At 48.8% G+C, this 18,964-nt stretch overlaps 3 protein-coding genes across 3 annotated transcripts in view; 2 read left to right on the top strand and 1 right to left on the bottom strand.

Moving 5' to 3' along the window:
• Positions 1-7,419, top strand: part of LOC105756204 (S phase cyclin A-associated protein in the endoplasmic reticulum-like) — a 115,621-nt gene extending 108,202 nt beyond the window's left edge. Inside the window, exons 6-8 of the mRNA XM_012555088.2 lie at positions 1,167-1,358; positions 4,058-4,109; positions 6,377-7,419. Of these exons, the coding sequence (XP_012410542.2) occupies positions 1,167-1,358; positions 4,058-4,109; positions 6,377-6,480 (348 nt within the window). The 3' untranslated portion in view covers positions 6,481-7,419. The remainder of the gene's footprint in view (positions 1-1,166; positions 1,359-4,057; positions 4,110-6,376) is intronic.
• Positions 7,420-8,925: 1,506 nt separating this feature from the next.
• On the top strand, positions 8,926-12,820 carry LOC105756203 (basic salivary proline-rich protein 3). Its single transcript, XM_012555043.1, has 2 exons — positions 8,926-9,103; positions 12,156-12,820. Exons 1-2 carry the CDS (start codon positions 8,926-8,928, stop codon positions 12,818-12,820), a joined length of 843 nt encoding a protein of 280 aa, XP_012410497.1.
• Positions 12,821-13,620: 800 nt separating this feature from the next.
• Positions 13,621-18,715, bottom strand: ISL2 (ISL LIM homeobox 2). The gene is made up of 6 exons (XM_004374769.1): positions 18,658-18,715; positions 17,635-17,824; positions 17,096-17,358; positions 14,972-15,255; positions 14,181-14,348; positions 13,621-13,737 (listed from the first exon to the last, which is right to left on the bottom strand). Exons 1-6 carry the CDS (start codon positions 18,713-18,715, stop codon positions 13,621-13,623), a joined length of 1,080 nt encoding a protein of 359 aa, XP_004374826.1.
• Positions 18,716-18,964: the final 249 nt, after the last annotated feature.

The raw sequence follows: 18,964 nt of genomic DNA on the forward strand, positions 1-18,964 counted from the left end.
GAGTCTTTAAAATTCCTTCTGGATTTGAAGGTATTAACAAGTCCCTATCAACATTCTCTAAAGGTTTTTGATGTCATTTTAGCTATTGAACTAAAATATGTGAACTATTTGTTGATTTTGTTCTTAAACCAAACTGCATTATCATCTGAGAGTGTGTAAGTATTGTTAAAAGTACTTTGAAAACTTGTAAATCCCTGTAATTTATGTTTCTCCTGCCTCTGCTGTTTCATTCTGTCCTTCTGGTTTTAATTTGAATGCAATTCTGTCTGGGTGTGTACCTGTAAATTGTGTTTTTCCAAGTACAATTTACAGTCCTGACCTTAGGTTTTACAGTGTTCCTAACCTTCTAGGAGCTTCCCCCTATACCAAAAAGTGGGCTTTGGGTCACCCAGCTCTTTCATATTAGAACTGTCTAATCAAGGTTACTTGAAACAGATCTGATTTTGGCATTTCTTAGTTTATCATGTAGGCCTAAAGAGTAAATTAGGAGGACTTCCCTGCAGCCCCATTAATTGCATTGCCCCATTTCTTAAAATGTACACAGTTGTAAACCTAGACTGCTTCAAGACAACAGTCTCATTTATCTAAACAATTCTCCTTTTAGACTCAGTGGCACGATGGAAACTCAGATAAGGAGTATGGATCGGAGGAAAGATCTTTTGGTGCCTGTGCTTGCTGAAACTGTTTCCATTCCCCTTACAATTCCCTTTTCTTTCCAGGGCTTGCCTCCATACGAGGTAGATACATCTGCGTTCAGTGTTTTCAGTGAGCTAGGTTAGAGGAAAACTGCAGTAGGCAGGGCCATAGACGAGGGTATCTGAGATCTCTGCAGTTTTTAGGAATATGGCTACTCTGTTTGGGGGGAGGGGCAGTGCTTTGTTGCATCGACGCATATCCTGAATCCGTTCCGCAGCTGCACGTTTCATCATGGGTTATAGTAATTTTTAAATGGCTGTGGAGATTTTGGAATCTTTTCCTAAAGTTAGGAAATGAGGTGGCTTTATGTTTTGCTCTTTTCAAATGTCACTTAAATTAAGGAGTTAGCAGTCAGTTTTTTTTTATACTCCTTCAGCGTGTTCTCCGTGGTTCTTACCAACACTATGCCACAGGGCTAGGGGCAGACCGGGCCTTTTGGCAGCTGACCTGGGGCTCCTGCTCTGTTGCAGGTAATCGTACAGTCCGGCCGCCACCCCACGGTGCTGCAGAAGCTCTGCCAGTTGCCCTTCCAGTATTTCAGTGACCCACGGCTGATCAAAGTGCTGTTCCCTTCGCTTATCGCTGCTTGTTACAACAACCGTCAGAACAAGATCATTCTGGAGCAAGAGATGAGCTGTGTTTTACTGGCCACGTTTATTCAGGTACCTTCGACGTTACGCCTAACGTTCTGGCTTTATGTATAAGCTACTGCAGTTGAAAAGTAAACCAGTTGTTTATTCCTGCGCTCCACACCACCTTTTTAAACTGCCACATATTTCTGTGCTTGAAAATTAATTTTTAAAATATCAGTATAATAGAACTGAGGTTAGGTGTTGTATAATTTCCACCTGGGAGATTTTTTTAAAAAGATATTTTTCCGGTTAACAAAACGGTAAACCCACACTCAAGAAATGTTCTTAAAAGATTGTCAGACTTCTTTAAGGCGTAACTGTTGTATTCACCTTTTTTTTTAATTAGCTATAGAGAATAGGTAACAATTGCTAAAGAGAGGTCAATTAAAACTTCAGTTTATTCCGTAAACTTACGATTTCTAATATAAGCCTTAACTGGTACATTCATCTTGTTTTCAGTCTACCTGGAGGAAATAGTAAGGGGCCTTAGCGGTGCAATGGTTAAAGCACTCAGCTGCTAAACAAAAGGTTGGCAATTCGAACCCACCAGCCACTTTGCGGGAGAAAGATGTGGCAGTCTACTTCCATGAGGATTTAAAACCTTGGAAACCCTGTGGGGCAGTTCTACCCTGTCCTGTAGGGTCACTATGAGTCAGAATCGACTCGACAGCAGTGGGTTTGGTTTTGGGTTAGAGGGACTAGATAATAATTGCTGAAGATAGATCAGTTAAAACCAGTTTATTTGTAAATTTCTAAGTAAATATTCTATATATATACCGGCCTTATGTTTTTCTGATCCAGTTAAATTCTGTAGAACTCAAATCAGAGTTAGTGCTGTAGCAAAGCAGTATTTCCACATCTAAAATAATCAACAGACAGCAGAAAAATGAAATTGGCTCTTCTTTAACATTTGCTAACTAATCCTGTGACTTTTTTTTTTCTGTAACTGTACATAATTATTTGCTGAAAATCTTCCATTTTGTTTCAGATGTTCCACCATAAAATCACTGAGTTTTTGCTCCATGGCACACATGTGATCAGTAGACAATGCTTTCTGTTCTTTATAATAGTGAAACAGAAAGCAGAGGTGTCTTCTAGTATTGTTCTTTAGTCTGCTAATATACATATATCACTGTCTTACGGGTGTGACATCGCCCAGCTGGTTTGGAAACACGGAGAGTTTCCCCAAGCCTTCTTCACCTTAGACAACAATTAATGGTTTACATGTTCTAAACTGTCCTCTTAAGATGATCAGTTAGTAAACACAATTTGATCAATTACGTTTAGAAATGTTTTATTTTCAGCTCAGTTATTTTCTTTGAGTCTGGGTTCCATTTTCTGAAGATATTACCAAGTCAGATATTCAGATCTATAGGTAGAGTATGGATTTTCAAGAAGTGTCTAATGGTTAAATTTAAATCTTAATAAATTCTTATAGTATAACCATCATATTAAAATTTAGGATTCTTAAAAAATTCTTAGAGCCTTAGAAGTAAATTGAATAGAAAATACATTGCAGAGAATGTTAAGACTGTGATATTTTAAAATTCATGTTATTCATTCTGCCATGCAACAGGAAATTTTTGAGTGCCTGCAGTGTGCTGGGTACTGTTGTAGGCACTGGGGATACAGCAGTGAATAAAACAGATAAAAAATTCCTGCCTTCACGGATCTTTCGTTAAAGTTGTTGTTGTGAGCTGTCAAGTCGATTTTTGACTCATAACGAGTGGGGGGAGTCAAACAAAAAACAAATGGCGTGTCAGATGGTGGTCAGTGCTGTGAGGAAACGTAGGCGGGAAACGGGGACAGGGACTACCAGGAGTGGGGAGGTGATGTGTGGGTTTTATAGGGAGAACAGAGAGGCTTCCCTCTGAGACAGTAATGTTTGAGCAAAGATGATTTTGCATCTGTACCAGTTTAGTTCCCTTCATTTTCAAGTGCTTGGAAAACAGTTTATAAAAATACAAATAATATCAGAATCTGAAGTAAAGATCATATCATTTGTTTTCGTCTGATATTGTTCTACCTTTGTCTATTACAAGAAAATCCATATTTAATAAAAATTGTATAATTACTACAGAGATTTCATATAATACATACTTGGGATAGGATATTAGAGTAGTAGAGTTAATGTTTTTTTCTATAAATAATTTTGCTCAAGGGAATATACATCAGGTTTTAGTACAAAAAGGTCCCCATGTATTTTAGATTATTAATACACACTAGAAAATACTATTAAAATAGGAGCTGATGGTTTGTCATAGGTTTCTGAAGATTTATGTATTATATACCACATTTTTCATTTTCCAGCTAAAAGTAAAATTTCCAGACTTTGAAATACAGCTCCAAAATACTTAAAGTTCTTTTATTATTTGTGACTTTTAAAAATGTTTAGAAAATCTGTCAACATTTTAAGAGCATACATTTGGGTAAGTTTTTAGTTTGTTTAGATATAAAGTAAGATCGTAGTTTCCACAGTAGGCAGAAACCTGACCCCTGGTGATATTTAGCAAGATTTAATAGTCATCGCTATTTGACTTAAGTTTATTAGAATCTGGACTATGTAACATAAGTTTCTTTAGTATTTATATTTGTGCTCCAAAGAAATCATACAAAAGAGTAATCATACAAAGGGGTTGCCTCAAATTCAGGAAGCATTTTCAGAGCCACTTTCAGTGAAATTCTGTATTCATGGCATTGGTATAAAACACTTTTCTTGTCTCACACAGGATTTTGCACAGGCTCCGGGTCAGGCAGATAACCAGTCTTATCAGCCCAAAGGTACGTCTCTGTTGAAATTAAATTTTATCTGTTTGTTACCCAAATGGACATGTTACTCGCCCACACTCGGAAACTGTTATATCACCTAAAACATTTGCGATTCAGATACCAAGTGTATTTTCAGTGAGTAAATAAATCGATTTTGTCATCAAGCATGAGTGCATCAGAATATACAGAGAAATCTATGGAAGAGAAAGAAAAGCACAAAACATCTTTCTGTAATTTATACCCACCTCATGCAAGAGAAAGGAGCCCTGGTTGCACAGTGGTTAAGCACCCGGCTGCTAACCAAAAGGTCGGTGGATCAAAACCACCAGCTGCTCCACAGGAGAAAAGACTTGGCGATCTGCTCTCATAAAGATTACAGCCTAGAAAACTCTATGGGACAGTTCTACTCTGACTCGACAGCACACGACAACAACATGCAAGATACAACAAATGGTGAATAATTACTACTAAAGAGCCACTTTATAATACAGGAGACAATCAGATCATTAATACTGACCTAAATTACTCACATAAATACTGAAATCACACAGAATTTGGTTCCCTATCCATGTCCAGAATAAAGTTATCAGTGATAGTAACCGATATTTTCCCCTAAATTTAAGTATTTGAACTTTTTATTTATGTTAGCAAAGTTCAGGGGCCAAAAGATTTAGAATTTTTTTTCTGTAGTGTTACTGCTGGGGTGTTTTCCTGTGACCAGAGTTGGAGATTTAGAATGTTAAAGTGCATTTTTATTTGTTTTAATATTCTACCACCCAGACTGTAATTGAGAAGTACAAGTTCCATCTCTCATTGAGGCCCTAATCCAGATTTTCCAAGTCTTCCATTAGTTTGATAGTCTTTAAAGTGTCTAGTCCATGGCCCACTCCCAGCAGGACCCTCTGGGGCACCCACCAATAAGCCCTTACTGGGAGGGGGGCCATCTTGTATTCTGTCACAGAATTAAAAAATCATCTACTGTGGACAGGTGTTGAAAAGTGTGTGGAAGAGAATACAGCTAAAGCTGTTACAATATCATGAAAAAACGTCCATGTACCCAGAGAAGCAAACAAAAAGCTATGCAACTTTTTGGAAATTCATGTCAACATCATAGTACCACTTGTCTGAGCCAGAATCCATGTGCAAGTTCAGTTCTGCCCTGACTCACTCAGCCACAGCCCGTTTCTGGTTTTCTGGGGTTTTTTTTTTTTTTCCCAAACCTATTGGAGGCTACTTGGGAGAAATCAGTTATATTTCTTACAAAGCAGTTTTCTTAATTTTAAATAAATAAAAATACTTAGAAAAATCTTTCAGTATATATATTTTCAATTTGTACAGCAATTTTTTTTTTTTTTTTTTTTTTTTTCCTCTGACCACAAAGAGTGAGTCACCATTTGCTGCCTATCTGGAAGGCAAAGTCCCAGGGACTGCCTCTGCCTGTTTTCTTTTCTAAGGGACCATCTTCTCTGACTTTTATTCTTTCCCCAATTACAATGGATGTAATCCACACAACAAATGGGGAATTGGTCTCTGCTTTGTTCAGAAAGGTCATCACTGTGTTGGTGACCGCTCATGATGCCAGTTTGTACCTTGGACATCTGTCCTCTGTTGGACTTCTCAGTCCCCACAAAATGTTTTAAGAACGTTTTGAATTAATTGCTCCGGTGAACCCCTAGGTGTCAAGCAGCTCCTGGAGGCACGATGTTCTTCTCTGCTGATGAAGAATTCTGATTTTCAAGTACCTGCTGCTCACTGACTCCCCAGCATCACTAGCCAGTGAAGCCCGTTTCCTCTGCTTTGTTACACAGGCAACTGAATGCCAAAACAGAACATTTTTAAAGTCATATTTAAGCTAAAAGTAATGTTTTAAATTAAATAGACTATATTAGAAAACAAATGTCACAGTTTACATACAGATTTACCCTTTCAAGGCTAACTTAAGAATAGAATATATGACTTTTATTTTGTTCACTGTAACTTATTTTCCCCTTCATTATTTTCTTTTCTCCATCATTATTTTCTTAGTCTAGAGTCTAAAAACAATTTTTTTTCGGTAACGTTTTACATAGAGGTTAGTCTCTGAATATGTTAGAAATGCAAACTGGATTGTGATTAAAATATATATGTCTATGCTAGATAGATTAGATATATAGATAACCTGGTTTACAAAAAAAATGTATCACAGTTTAAAGTATATGTCTCCATTTAGTACTCAGACATCAAAGTAAGTTTAATTTCTTAAACTCTGAAGAATTTAACTTTTTCTTTTTTTCTCTCAGGAAAATGCCTTGGTTCCCAAGACAGTCTTGAGCTGGCTAACAGATTTCCTCAGCAGGCTTGGGAAGAAGCTCGACAGTTTTTCTTGAAAAAAGAGAAAAAATAAATGTTTTAGTTGGGTCTGCATTTGAGTACCCTCGTTAATATTTTAAATTGTTCAAACAAACGTTGTAACTGTTCCTAAAGAAACTCATTTTCACATGTTTATAGTCTCTCCATGCACTGTAGATATGGTATATACTTCGCGCTATTTATAATGACTGTGTAGATACTTTAATGTTCCACTTCCTAATTTTTTGCAAGTTTAATCTGTTTCATTTATGCACAGTATTTTGGATTTTGGTACCTTCCATCCAGTCATTATATATAACTTGATTTGTAATATGGGTGACATTAGACATCAAATTAGAAAGTCTGTTCTTGTAATAAAATAACTTAACTCTGCAGTGTGACTTTATTTCACATTCGGTGTTTTTAAATTATTGCTGACTTTTCTCGTTAAGGCAATACAGATTTGGAAAAAAAAAGTTAACTCCATCGCCTAAAGTTAACGACTTAAAGTTTACTTGCTCTAAATTTCCATTTTTAAGATTTGGAGTAGAGATGTTTGCAACACTTTCACATTCTAACTGCATAGTGTGTTCTGAGGGCTATTTAAAATGGTCTGCCTAAACTTTCCTAGCAGGCAAGCCTGAGAACCTCCTTTAGTACTGCTGAACTCAAAGCAGTCTCCAGAAAAAATTGGTGCTGTAAAAAAGATCAATCATAATGAATTATCCTAAAGTATTTTCTCAAATAATTTTGAAATCAAGCAACACTGAAGTAAAAATAAAGCAGACGGTCACAGCGGCTCTGAATAAGTTTCCTACTACTCCGTGCACTGCATTGCCTACACTTGAACGTGTGAAGGCCCTGTCTGGGAGATGCTGACCTTTTCGTATCTTGTTCTCACTGTTTCTCCACCTTAAGCCGACGGTCAGTGCTAAGCTGTTCACTGAGTGACATCAGCAATAATTTCTGTCAGATAAGGATCAAACACTACCAAGAAAAAAGATCTGGTGTGGGGAGAGGGGAATTATTGATCTGAAAATTTATCAGACTCAAGATCATCAGAGTGGGAAACTGGAAAATACCGAAGTTTGGTCTGTTTTTAAAAGCAGACCTTTACCTAATCTTCGGGAGACTTCTTTCTGGAGCTTCATAAAGCTGCCGAATTATGTGTATTCTGTTTTTACTGCTTTGCAAATCGAGAGCAAATAAAGTCCAATTTCCAAAAACAGACGAGCTTATTCCTGTGCGCGTCGTGCTCCCGCCGCCGCGAGACCCGGGCATCCTCCCACGCTCTGGGCTGCAGAAGCCGCAGCCTGGCCGGGAACCCCCACCCTGAGAGTCACGAACGCTCCGCCCCTACCTCCTCGACTCGTGGGCACGGGGCCTGCCAGCTCCAAAAACAGCGGGACAGGGTCTTGAGAAGCCCCTCCAGCCTGGGCGGAGTCCGCACCCCAGGACTCGAGCGGCGACTGCCGGAGCAGGACCGGAGACTCCCGCCCGGCCTGCCGCCGGCCGCGGCGCACGCAGACGCTCGGGCTGCGTGGCCCGGCTGTGCGCCCCGCACCTGAGGGGAAGTCTGGCTCTGGCGCCTGCGCCCTCCTCCTCGACGGCCGGGTCTCCTCCGCGGCTGGCGGCCCCAGGGGCGGAGGCAGGTGTCCGTGGCAGGCTCATCTGGCGACTAGCAACCGCCCCGGGTGTCCCAAACCCGAGAGGAGTTACCGAATCCCGCTTGCCCCGCGCGTCTCGGGGCATCGACGCAGAATCTTTGTGGCTGAAAGGAATAATCAAATATAAGATCTCCTGCAAGTCATTCCACAATAGAATATACTTCTTATCTGGTCGGAAATTTTCCAAAAAACCATAAATAATTGAGACAGCTGGATTAACCTCCCAGAAACCATACAAGGATTCGCAATTAAACTAATTAAAAGGTTTCATTGCCACCCCACCCCCCCCCCGGTCCTGCAGGGAAGGGGGCTTGATAGAGACAAACCCCGCTCCCACCCAGCCGGGGAGCCCGCAGGCGCATGGCTACGGGGCTTGGGCCAGGGATCGGCTGATGGCCCTGGGACACCCGGTGCCTCCCGACCCGGGCAGTTTCTGTAGGTCTCAAGTTCCCCTCTTGAATGCGCGCTCCGGCTGGGCCAGAGTGATTTAAGCCCTAACTCTCCTGGGTTTTACGACTTCTAAACTGTCCAGGCACGGGAGAGCCCGGCGCCCAGGTGAGGGCGGGCACATCTTGTTCCAATCTGCGAGGCCGCAGTGCCACCCACAGGCTTTCTCCTGGGGCGGGGTCCGGCAACCCGAGTGTCCCGAGCCTCAGGCGAACCACGCGGGGCAGAGGCGAAATGCCCCAGCTGGATCCAGCCTGCGAAGCTGACGATGCCACTGGGCACAGCCGGGGCAAAAGCAACAATTTCGCCCGGGCTTCAGAACCCAGAATTTGAGTCAAATAGTAAAAGCCGCCTGGAGGCCGGGAGCAGAGACATTTGAATGCCCAATGCCGTTGCCCAACAGAATTTCCTGCTCCTGGCGGCAGGCAGCTGCCCTCCCCGGGAGCTCTGCAGAGACTCGTCGCCCAGACACCCAACAGGATATCGGAGCCGCAGCTTCTGGCCCGGTTCCGGAGCCGCCCCTCTTTCCTGGCGCTGTCATTCCGGGGCGCTGTGACCTGGCCCGTGAGCCTAGGTCGGGACCTGCCTCCCCTAATACTCCTCCCTTCCTTTCCTAGCGCGGCTGGGGTAACCTCTTGAGTCAATTCTTCCCAGGGCTTTGTGCCACGCTTTCAAATTTTTGGGTCTCAGCCATCTGGGAAAGGATTACTCCTCACTATCCCCACTTTTCCATTTCCCTCTCCTCCCTCCTCCCCACTCCCAGGACCCCAACATAGGGGTCTTCTGTAGTCAAACCACCACCTCGAATGTTGTTTCCCAGCGAGAAACCTCAGCTTTAGTGAGCTCCTGCCCTCCTCTGCCTTACTTCTTGACCCACTCTCCCATCAGCTGCTGACCTTCTTGACCACAAGAGTTGGACTGGAGCCTGACTCACCTAACGCTCCTGCCTTTATGGCATGATTGCTGCTGGGGCCCCAAAAGTGCTTTAGAATTTGAGCCACTCCCCCTGCTACTCCACATCTGAATCCCAATTGAGTAGTTCCTTCTGCTCTTTCTCCCATTATTACTCTCAGTCTAGCTCCATTTATCTGTATCCTCCATGCAGAGTCCCCACCAGCAAGGTGCCAGTCTGTAATTGGTCACACAATCCTCATCATTTCACTGAATCCCAGTATCCTCAAGAAAGTTTACATCAATCAGACCCATATTTAAAAGCCTCTAATCTTCCTTACATCAGCTTAATAAACTCCTTCCGAATTTCCTGCTTTTATCACAACTCCACTGGGAACTTCTCTGTAAATAGTTATCATTCGTTCATTGTTTCCTCTCTCGAGCATGATGTTATTCGGCTAATTCTCTTGCTCTTTTTTGGTGAAAACCCTTATGGGAAAACACAGCTAACTCAAAATATGGCAGTTTATACCCTCCCGTAAGCAGCAGTGGCAGAGTCTCAAATTTTCTAGAGAACAATCTTAGACAATATCTCATTTAAGCCCAGTATTTGAAGTGCTGGCAAAACTGAGCTTTAAGCTATTCTATATTCAAAAGTAAGACTGGTTTCTGTTCCACAATCCATTAAATATTAAAGTTCGTTAAGAATACCGCCACAGGGACTCTGAATTTTCCAGAATTATGCAGTCTTTCAATATGTATTAAATTTTGTGGTATAATAGCTATAAACTTTTCCATCTCTGGGAATCCCTTTCCCACCTCAATTACATAGAGCTATCCAAATTATTAGATAAATCTTCTGAGAAAATCTTATTCTAAAGTGATTCTAGCAAAATAACTCTCATTTTCCACCTATGGCCTCTTTTATTGAATTGAGTTTTTACTACACATCTGGGAATCTCACTTTAAAATTTCAGTAAGCATAAAATACTACACTTGTAATTGTTACAGGTAATTTAATTTACAGGAAAATCCCTACTGTATTACAGAAGATGTTAAAAGATGACCTGGGAACCAGTTAAAACTGATGTTTATTAATGTAACTAACCAACTGTTAATCTGGCACTTCACCAAGGACCCTTGTAATAAGGATTCAGAGTCAAACCTTCTCCCTAAAAACCCACGTGGAAAACGATATGCCCCTTTGCATGGCTAGAGACAAACTGCAGGAGAGAAAAGCTTGTGATGTTTTATACAGTAATACAGATGCAGGTATACCAATGCACAATAACCTTTTGTCTGGGAAATTTCCCATTATTCAAAAACAGACACGCTCATATAAACATCAAAAAGAGGAATTAGATTTTTGACCTACCAATGATAGGGGAAGACATCATGGTAATTAGGTGGACAGATGTTTCCATTTGTGGCATTAAAATACTGTACTCAACAGTTTGTCAAAAGGGAAAATTCAGAGCTAATTAACAGCAACCATTAATAAAATTCTTTATTCAAGAACTTATTTCCTTTAAAAGAAAAACGACAAGACTCACTATTCTGGATAAATCAAAAGAACTAAAAAGTAAGATTCCTTGGAAGTTTAGCCCCTTATCCAATGGCCAACCACAAAGTAAAGAGAGATGTCTGTATTTCTTTTGGGGTGGGAGTGGTCTAAGTTAAGAGAAGGAAGCCTCACAGAACCCAGCCCTGCTTATTAAAACCTTTTCTGGGCACTTGAGAGGTAAAGCTGGTCCTCATTAACCCTGCATATCTCCTCCCTTATCTCTAAGTTTGCAGCACTGTTGCCTAAGTCCTGAAGAATACTTTTGCTACCATCACCTTGACTTGCAGGAAGTAAAACATAAACGTGGCTCTATTTTCCCACCTTCTCCCATTTTCTTTCAATAATTGCCGGCAAGCCTTTCATCTCTAAAGGGGAAGAGGGCACAGAATCCTGCCATTAGGAAAACCTGTGGAAAGCCTGTGGCTTTCTAACAGAAGGCACCTATTCCTCTCTCCAGCGACCGCAGCTGCCCCTCAGACACATTTTCCACACCAGCCACCACCTGAGCTAAGCTGGCCACTATCCCTACCCAGTCAGGGCGTTGCCCTTTTTCAATATAAACCCTGGACAAAGAAGGATGCATTCGTAGGTCATTTAACTCGGGGCACAAGGAAACGGAAAGTCATTGTCAGAGATTCGTCAAGAGTAGTGGATAGGCCGGTAGGCTGGCAGCTAGCTTCCGGCGTCCTACCACATGAGGGCTGATCTTGTAAAAGCACTGTCTCAGGCTGCCAAAGGGTTAAATATTTGTGAAGGGTAAAACCTGAGCCTCCCGTTTTTGTGCTTGCCCGGGGGCCTGCTGGAGAGATTCAGTATCTCTTGGTTATTTCCTGCGATCACTAAAGCCAGTTTTCAAGAAAACAAGTCGCAGGGGTTTGAAATGTCACACCAAGTGACCTGGGCACGGCATATCCAGGGGCCATTCCCAGCCCCCTCCCACTCGGACCATCCCCCGCCCCCTCCATTTCGGGTCTGGAAAGAAAATAAACCAAGGACACGCCAGACTGGTTCTGGGTGGACTTATTTTCTCCGGCAGCCGCGATCCTAGCGGGGGCTTGCTGTGGCTCCTTCGGCGTATCGCTTGCAGGTGATGCCGAATGCAGATAAGGAGCCGCCGCCCGGCCTTCTCCTCTGTCTAGACGGGGGAATTAATAAATGCAGCGAGATTGATCACGTCGCGCATCCACTCTGGGGACAACACGGAGGACGAGCCGTCACGGCCGCCGGATCTGGCGGGGGTCGGCCCCCCGGTTCGCCCCGGGCCCTCGGGCCAGCCTCGCTGCTCGACCGCGGGGCCAAGGGTAGCGGGGGCGGGGGCAAGACGCCCGGGGATGCGGGGCCGGGCCCCCAGACAGGCGGGAAAAGAAGCGCTAGGAGGGCCCGAGTGCTGCGGGCCGAAAGTGGGGCGAGGGGCCGAAAGTGGGGCGAGGGGCCGAGGCTCAGGCCTGGAGGCGGGAAGACCACCGGGCGGGCGCCGGCTCCAAGAACTGGGCAAGCAGCGCCGAGGCGAAGCTGAGGGGGAATGGGGCCCACCCCTCGCGAGTGTGACCGTAGGCTGGAGTCTGCCGCGGGGCTGCCACCAGGGCCCTGCGTATTTCCCGCCAGAACCAGCTCACCGCAGACTTCCTGCCGGCTTCTACCGCGCGGCGACCAGCCTTCCGAAGGGCCCAGGACTCACGCGCACGGTGGTGTTGCGCGAGCGGACGGACTCAGCTCCGCCCCCGCGCGACGCCCAATCCCGGCAGGGCCCGCCCCCTGCCCGGGCGGGAGCAGGCGGACCAGCGGCGCACGAGGCGCGGGCTTTCGCCCCCGGGGCAGGGCGCTGAGACCCAGACGTCCGTTCAGTGATGACTTATTTTCGTTGAAATAAGCCCAACTCCCGAATTTACGTTGGTCTAGCCCTTTTGCTGCGCCGATAGTACACAGGAGCAGCTTCGCATGATTATTATTTTTTATTAAGATCAAAATATTCATCCCGCTATCAACTGGCTGTTGTCACAATAAATAACAATAACTTACGTTTGTTCGGCAAAGGCTCACACACTCAGTCCTCCGTCGACTGATAATTTAAAACATTTTCAAGGAAAGTCTCATTTCTACTTTTTTTTTCCCCCAGCAATCATGCGCTTTGGGGGTTTAAGTGTCTGTTCTGTGGGGTTTTCCCCCTTCCTCTTCCCCTCTAAGGCCCGGGCGGAGCCGCCTGGGAGTGCTGGGCGGGTTTGGGGAAGGAGTCCCCCTTGGGCGAGCTCGGAGCTGGCGGGGCGCGGGAAAGGCCCTGCGTGTTCTCCACGCTCAGGGTGGGTAGGTGGGCACGGGGAGCAGAAAGACAGAGTAGCGGCGGCCACACGGAGCGTGGGGGAGGCGAGAGCAGAGCTAACCATGGTAAATCCCAAATTCTGGTTCTGAAAAAATAAGTCTTCGGAGCAGGGGTCTCCACTCTAATGAAAGCAGGTTGCGTCCTGGCGCTTACGGCAGTCCTGACCGTTTCCGTTGGCCCTCTCTCTTTAAATAACAATAATGAGAATTTAAAAGGTGAGAGAGTTTTCGGAGCTGGAATGGCCCGAGCATGGGTGAGTCTCATGCAGGGAGCATGCGAGGTCCGCCGGCTGGCGGGGAGGGGTCCCCCTCACGTCTCCACCGGACTCGGCACCATGCTGTTGGGGGTGTCGGGGAGCTGCGAGGACAGGGAAGTCACGTCGCTGCCGGAGGAGTTGCCCAGGGAACCGGACTCGGAGAAGGAGACCTGGGACGGCGGATACACCAAGGATGAGCGAGTGAAGACATGCCCGAGCTGGTGCTCTGGAGCCTCATGCTTCGAGTGGGAGGGTGTCCCTTGGGGACCGGCCACCAACTGACAGCAAGCCGGGTTTAGAAGGCGGCCAGGTCCCCAGGCGTACACTCGGGGATTAGGGCTCGGGCGCAGGCTGGTTTATTCCCGCGACCTCTCCTGCGCGCACTTTAACCCGGGAGACCTGGGTTAGGGCGAGTTGTGGGCTGGGATGCTGTTGCAGCTACTCCCCTTCCCCACTAGTCCTTCATTACTGAGGGCTGTCCCCTAGCCCATCTCATCTCAGCCTCCTCCTTCCCTTCTCGGAGAGGTCCCCAGCGTGCGGGGCTATCCCATCCCCACCCCTCCCGCAGGGTCTGTGGGAGTCCGAGACCAGAGCGGGCAGGGCAGGGCCTCACCAGCTGCTGGAAGGCGGGTTGGTCCAGGTCACTCTGGAGGGCGAACTCGCTGAGTGCTTTCCACGGCGGCTGGTACGTCTGCACCTCGACTGCGCTGCCCTGCACCGCGCTCTCGTGGCGGATAGGGCTGCCCGCCACCAGGGGCGTCCCGGTCAGTCCCTGGAGGCTCTGCGGGGCAAGGGCGGGAGGGGGTGGTGCGCTTGAATTAGATCTTGCCTTTTCCACCACCGTCGAGACTGGGACCCGAGACAATGGTGCTTGATTTGGAGCGTGCAACGATTTGAGTGTGGGGGCGGGAGCACTCGACTGGTATTGGATTGGGCCCTCCTTCCCCAGTCAGGATACTCCAGGGTCCGCAGACCGGCCACCATTGCCCTGCCAGGAGCCAACCACAAGGGAAGGAAATGGGAGGTCTGCGCTCCCATCCCTCCTCAGGTATGCAGAGGAAAGGGGTTCAAACTGAGCCAGGCCAAGGGAAGGACACAACCTGCTAGCCTGACTTGTGGGCGCTGCGTACAACCATACTGCCTTCGGCTCTTCGCTGTGCCCCTAGCCCCCCAACTCCGGGTTGCTGGCGGGCCAGGGCGAAGACCCCACCGCAGATGCAGTAATTACGGGACCTTAAACCCTAAGGCAAGCCTGGCTCTTAAAGCACAAACACAGGTGATTTGGGGAGTACAGTTCCGCCGGAACTCCCCAAAAGAAGAGCTGGCCCAGAAAAGGGCACACAGACGCCGCGGGCGAACCCGAAGCCCCACCCGTCAGGCTACTCGGGCCGTGGAGTCCCTCACCGTCTTGTCGTTGTGCTGCTGCTGCTGCAGCTGCTTCATGAGAATGGATTTCTTCTTGTCCTTGCAGCGTTTGTTCTGGAACCAGACGCGGATGACCCGCGGGCTCAGGCCGGTCATCTCCACCAGCTGCTCCTTCATAAGCGCGTCGGGCCGCGGGTTGGCGGCATAGCACGTTCGCAGTGTGTGCAGCTGCTTCTCGTTGAGCACCGTGCGCACGCGGGTCGTCTTCTCCGTCTGCTTGTGCACGTGCGGGCGCAGCGAGGGCTGCCGGCCCGCCCCAGGGTCTGCGAGGACAAGGGGGCGAGAAGTGAGCTAGGGGCTGTGACCCACCGGCCCGGCGCCCGGTCTCGGGGCGGCGCGAGCCCTCTGGGGCCCAATTTCGTTTTTTGTTTGTTTAATTCTGTTTCTTTCTTTTTATTGTTAGTCTCCCTTTCCATCTGTTCGCCTTACCCCGAGGGAGCTGTGCGTTTCGTCCCTTCCCCTAGCTCCTCGGCCGGGCTGCCCGCAGCGTTCTCTCCGCAGCGCAAGCGGGACCCGGGAGCTCCGCGCTAGGCCGCTGCGGGCCAAGAGTGGCTACCCCCAGCTGTGCCTCCTCCACTCACCCGACCCTGGGAGAGCCCTCTTGGGCCCGGCGGACGAGTGAAGTCCGCCGGAAGAAGTCGGAGTGTGTGAAGAAGAGGAAGGAGGCCCGCAGGAGGGCCTGACTCGGCGCGGGGGAAGCGGCGCTGCTCCGGGGTTGGCGGGGGTGGGGATCTCCAGCTCCCGGGGCTTCCCCCCTCGTTCGGAGGCCGCTCAGACTCCACCGGCCTGAGGGACAGCAGGCCTCCAGGGCCGGGACGGGTTTCTTCCTGCCCGCTCTCGGACCTCGGCCCCGTGGTCTCCTGCCTCAAGGCTCCAGGTTCCCCGGCCCAGCAGCGCCCACCCTCCGGCCGGCGCGCAGCCGCTGGCAGTCTCCTCGCTTGGCCTCGGGTTCTCTCAGTCCTGGGGAAGCAGGGCCTGATTCTGGCAGCCCGCAGCCCGCAACAAACAACAAGTACCCTCTCAGAGAAGCCCCTCCGAGACTAGGGAGAGGGGTGCCCTCATTTCCATCTTCATCCTGCTTCCCAAATACATCCTGACCGGACTATATCTGCACACCCACGCATATATGCGACACTGTTTCGATTTAGAGCCCCTCCAGGCCTTTCTAGATCTGGATAAATATTTACAAATAGCCTATGCAGCCCAATTTCCTCACTCTACAGAGGAAGAAACGGAGGTCCAGAGAAGGGAGTAGTGCTGCAAAGCTACACAGCACCGGAGGCTCAGCCTGATCTAGGCATCGCTTCAGGCCTCTGGCTATCTACTGGGAGCTGCCCTTGCCTGGGCCCAGCGTGCCGCTGCTTCTCACCACCCCTACCTGCTTAACCACCACTCAGACCTCATGCCAGGGAGCTCCTGATTAGGGCACAGAACATACCCTGGTGTGTTTTAATCTGATCACGGACTCCACTGTGCCTTTATACTCCCTCTCCACTCAGAGAAGCCCTTGGCTAAGTTGTCCATCAAACTGGGCCTCAAAAAACAAACACAGATGCCCCGTCTTTGTCGGGTGGGTGGCCTTCAGAGCGGGCCTTACGGCGCGCTCCTGGCCGGCTGAGCCCAGGCCCAGCTCCGGGGTTGGGAGCTGTATAGCTTACACACATCGCCCAGGGCAAGTTTATCTTTCTTCTCTGACAATAACACATCTTCCTAGAAGAAATTCCGAAGGCAAGTCCCTCCGACAGGCACCACTGAAGATTTCCTGTTGTCATACGCCCTCCTGCTCCCACCACCCTGTCCCACATATTCCTAGTCATGGAGAACACAATTCCTCGCACTCACACATTCACACACACACAATCCCAATTCACGCTGACGCACACACAATTTCTCCCGGTACACACGAACACACACCGGTGTTCCTAGCACACAGTTCTGCGTTCACACCGAAAAACATACAATTCTGGCAAACGGAACCACACACAAGTGACGATTTCCGTCAGGAGCAAAACAACCCCCCTACACACACGCACACACACACACACCCCTCTCACTCCACTCACACCACCGCAGGAGGCGGAGGGCCCAGCGCGCGCGGCTTACCTGGCAAATGCAGGCCACGGGCGCCGGGCAGCGGCCCGGGGTTGCGCGGGCTGCCGGCTGCGGCGCGCTCGAGCAGGAGGCCGTGGTCGGCGCGGCAGAGCAGCTCGTGTTCCCGCAGTGAGAACTCGTCGCCGGGCAGCAGCTGGCGGCTGCACACAGAGCAGCGGAAGCACTCGATGTGGTACACGCTGTCCCGCGCCCGCATCACCAGGTCGCTGCTGCTGAAGCCCACCTGGCACTTAGCGCACTTGATGCCGAACAGCCTGCGGATCCAAGGCGCGGGCGGTGTGAGTGCCGGGCCGCCGCCCAGCCCACGGCCTGCGGCAGCCCTCGCCTCTGGAGCTGCTCACCCGCTGGGCGCAGGCACGCCCAGGACGCTTTGTGGCCCACGGGGAGGCTGCGGGGACCCCCGCATCGTGGTTCCTTGGCCTGGAGGCGCGCGGCGGCGCGCTTTGGGGGTGGGGCGCGCGGGCGGGCCGCGGTCCCTGCGCCCCGGCCCTGGAGGGCTGTGGCGGAGCCCGGGTTCCCGCGGGCCTCACCTGACGTAGTCTCGCTTGCAGTAGGTCTTCCCGTCTCTCACGAAGCACGTGCAAGTCTCGTCCAGGTACTGGCTGCACTCGGCGCACTTGAGGCAGGCGGCGTGCCACTCGAGATCGGGCGACACCCGCAGGATAAACTGGTCGTGAATCTGACTCCCGCAGCCCACGCACATGGCCGTCCCGGGCTTCTCTGCCGGGGAAGGGCGCGGGGCGGTGTCAGGCCTGGCTGCCCGAACCCCGGCCGGCCTCACCACTCCAGCCCCAACCCAACCCGCTCGCTCTCTTTCAAGAATCGCAACCACAAGCAAAAGGAAGGAGATGGGTTTTCTAGAAGTCCAGACAATTGGGAAACGAAAAAACCAAAATCTGCTGAATTTGTGAAGGGTTTTTGCCTCCCCACCAAAATATTTTCGTTGTTACATTCACTGGGACGGACAATCGTTTCATCGGTCTATCTTGTAACTAAACGCTAACGTGAAGGTGAGAAGAAAGAGTAAAAGAGATCTTTAGGCACTGCGGACGCTGCCACATCGATACAGAACGGTGATGTCCCAGCATTTCCGCCCTCACACTCCCTCTCCCAGCGACTCCCTCCTATCCCAGCACAGACACCTTGGCTTTCAGCGGAGTCTCCGCTCGTCCCCTCTGACATTCTCAGTTTAAATATCCCAGGTCAAGCTAGAGAAACCTTCCTTATTTGAAAGACCGACACAGAAACCAGCAAAAAAACCTCACTCACATCCCTAGATCAAACCTAATTGCCTTAGCGCAAAACAGAGGCAGATTTCACAGCCCGAGGTCAGCCTACGCGGCTTGAAAAAATATTTAATTACAAAATGAAACAACGGAATTCCAAAGGATAACAGTCCTGCAGGAGAAACGCATTCGTTTTATTTTTTCTCTCCCAGAGTGTCCTGTCAAATAGAAGCCACTTGTAGAATCCGTTAAACATCCTTCTGCATTAGAAATATTGCATATTAAGCACACGCATACACACCCGCACACACAGAGAGAAAGACTTACTCTTGGAATGATCCCCCATAGCACCCAGAAAAGGATAATGAAAAATAATATCCACCATGCAGAAAAGAGACGTGCGCAAAGTGTGCGGCCAGGGGCAGAAAGACGAGGGTCGCGCGCCCAGCCTCGGCTCTTTGCTAACTAACTCCTCCTGCCCCGCGGAGTTGAAGGAGCGATTCCGCACCGGCCCGCACGCAGCATGACGTCAGCACGCACTCGCCCCGGGCCGGAGCTGGGGGCGGGACCTGTGGCGTCACGAAGCTTCCCCAGAACTGCTAAGGAAGCGGGGGAGGTGATGGGGACCTGAGGG

This window comes from Trichechus manatus, unplaced genomic scaffold, assembly GCF_000243295.1.
Source record: "Trichechus manatus latirostris isolate Lorelei unplaced genomic scaffold, TriManLat1.0 scaffold00030, whole genome shotgun sequence".
In the NCBI taxonomy this organism is placed as follows: domain Eukaryota; kingdom Metazoa; phylum Chordata; class Mammalia; order Sirenia; family Trichechidae; genus Trichechus; species Trichechus manatus.

Coding starts and splice junctions, on each gene's coding strand:
- LOC105756203 (XM_012555043.1), top strand. CDS start 8,926: ATGCCGTTGCCCAACAGAATTTCCTGCTCCTGGCGGCAGGCAGCTGCC. Junction 9,104..12,155: donor GGGGCGCTGTGACCTGGCCC/GTGAGCCTAGGT, acceptor TAATAAATGCAG/CGAGATTGATCACGTCGCGC.
- ISL2 (XM_004374769.1), bottom strand. CDS start 18,715: ATGGTGGATATTATTTTTCATTATCCTTTTCTGGGTGCTATGGGGGAT. Junction 17,359..17,634: donor TGCAAGCGAGACTACGTCAG/GTGAGGCCCGCG, acceptor TTGGATCCGCAG/GCTGTTCGGCATCAAGTGCG. Junction 15,256..17,095: donor CCGTGGCCTGCATTTGCCAG/GTAAGCCGCGCG, acceptor TTGTCCTCGCAG/ACCCTGGGGCGGGCCGGCAG.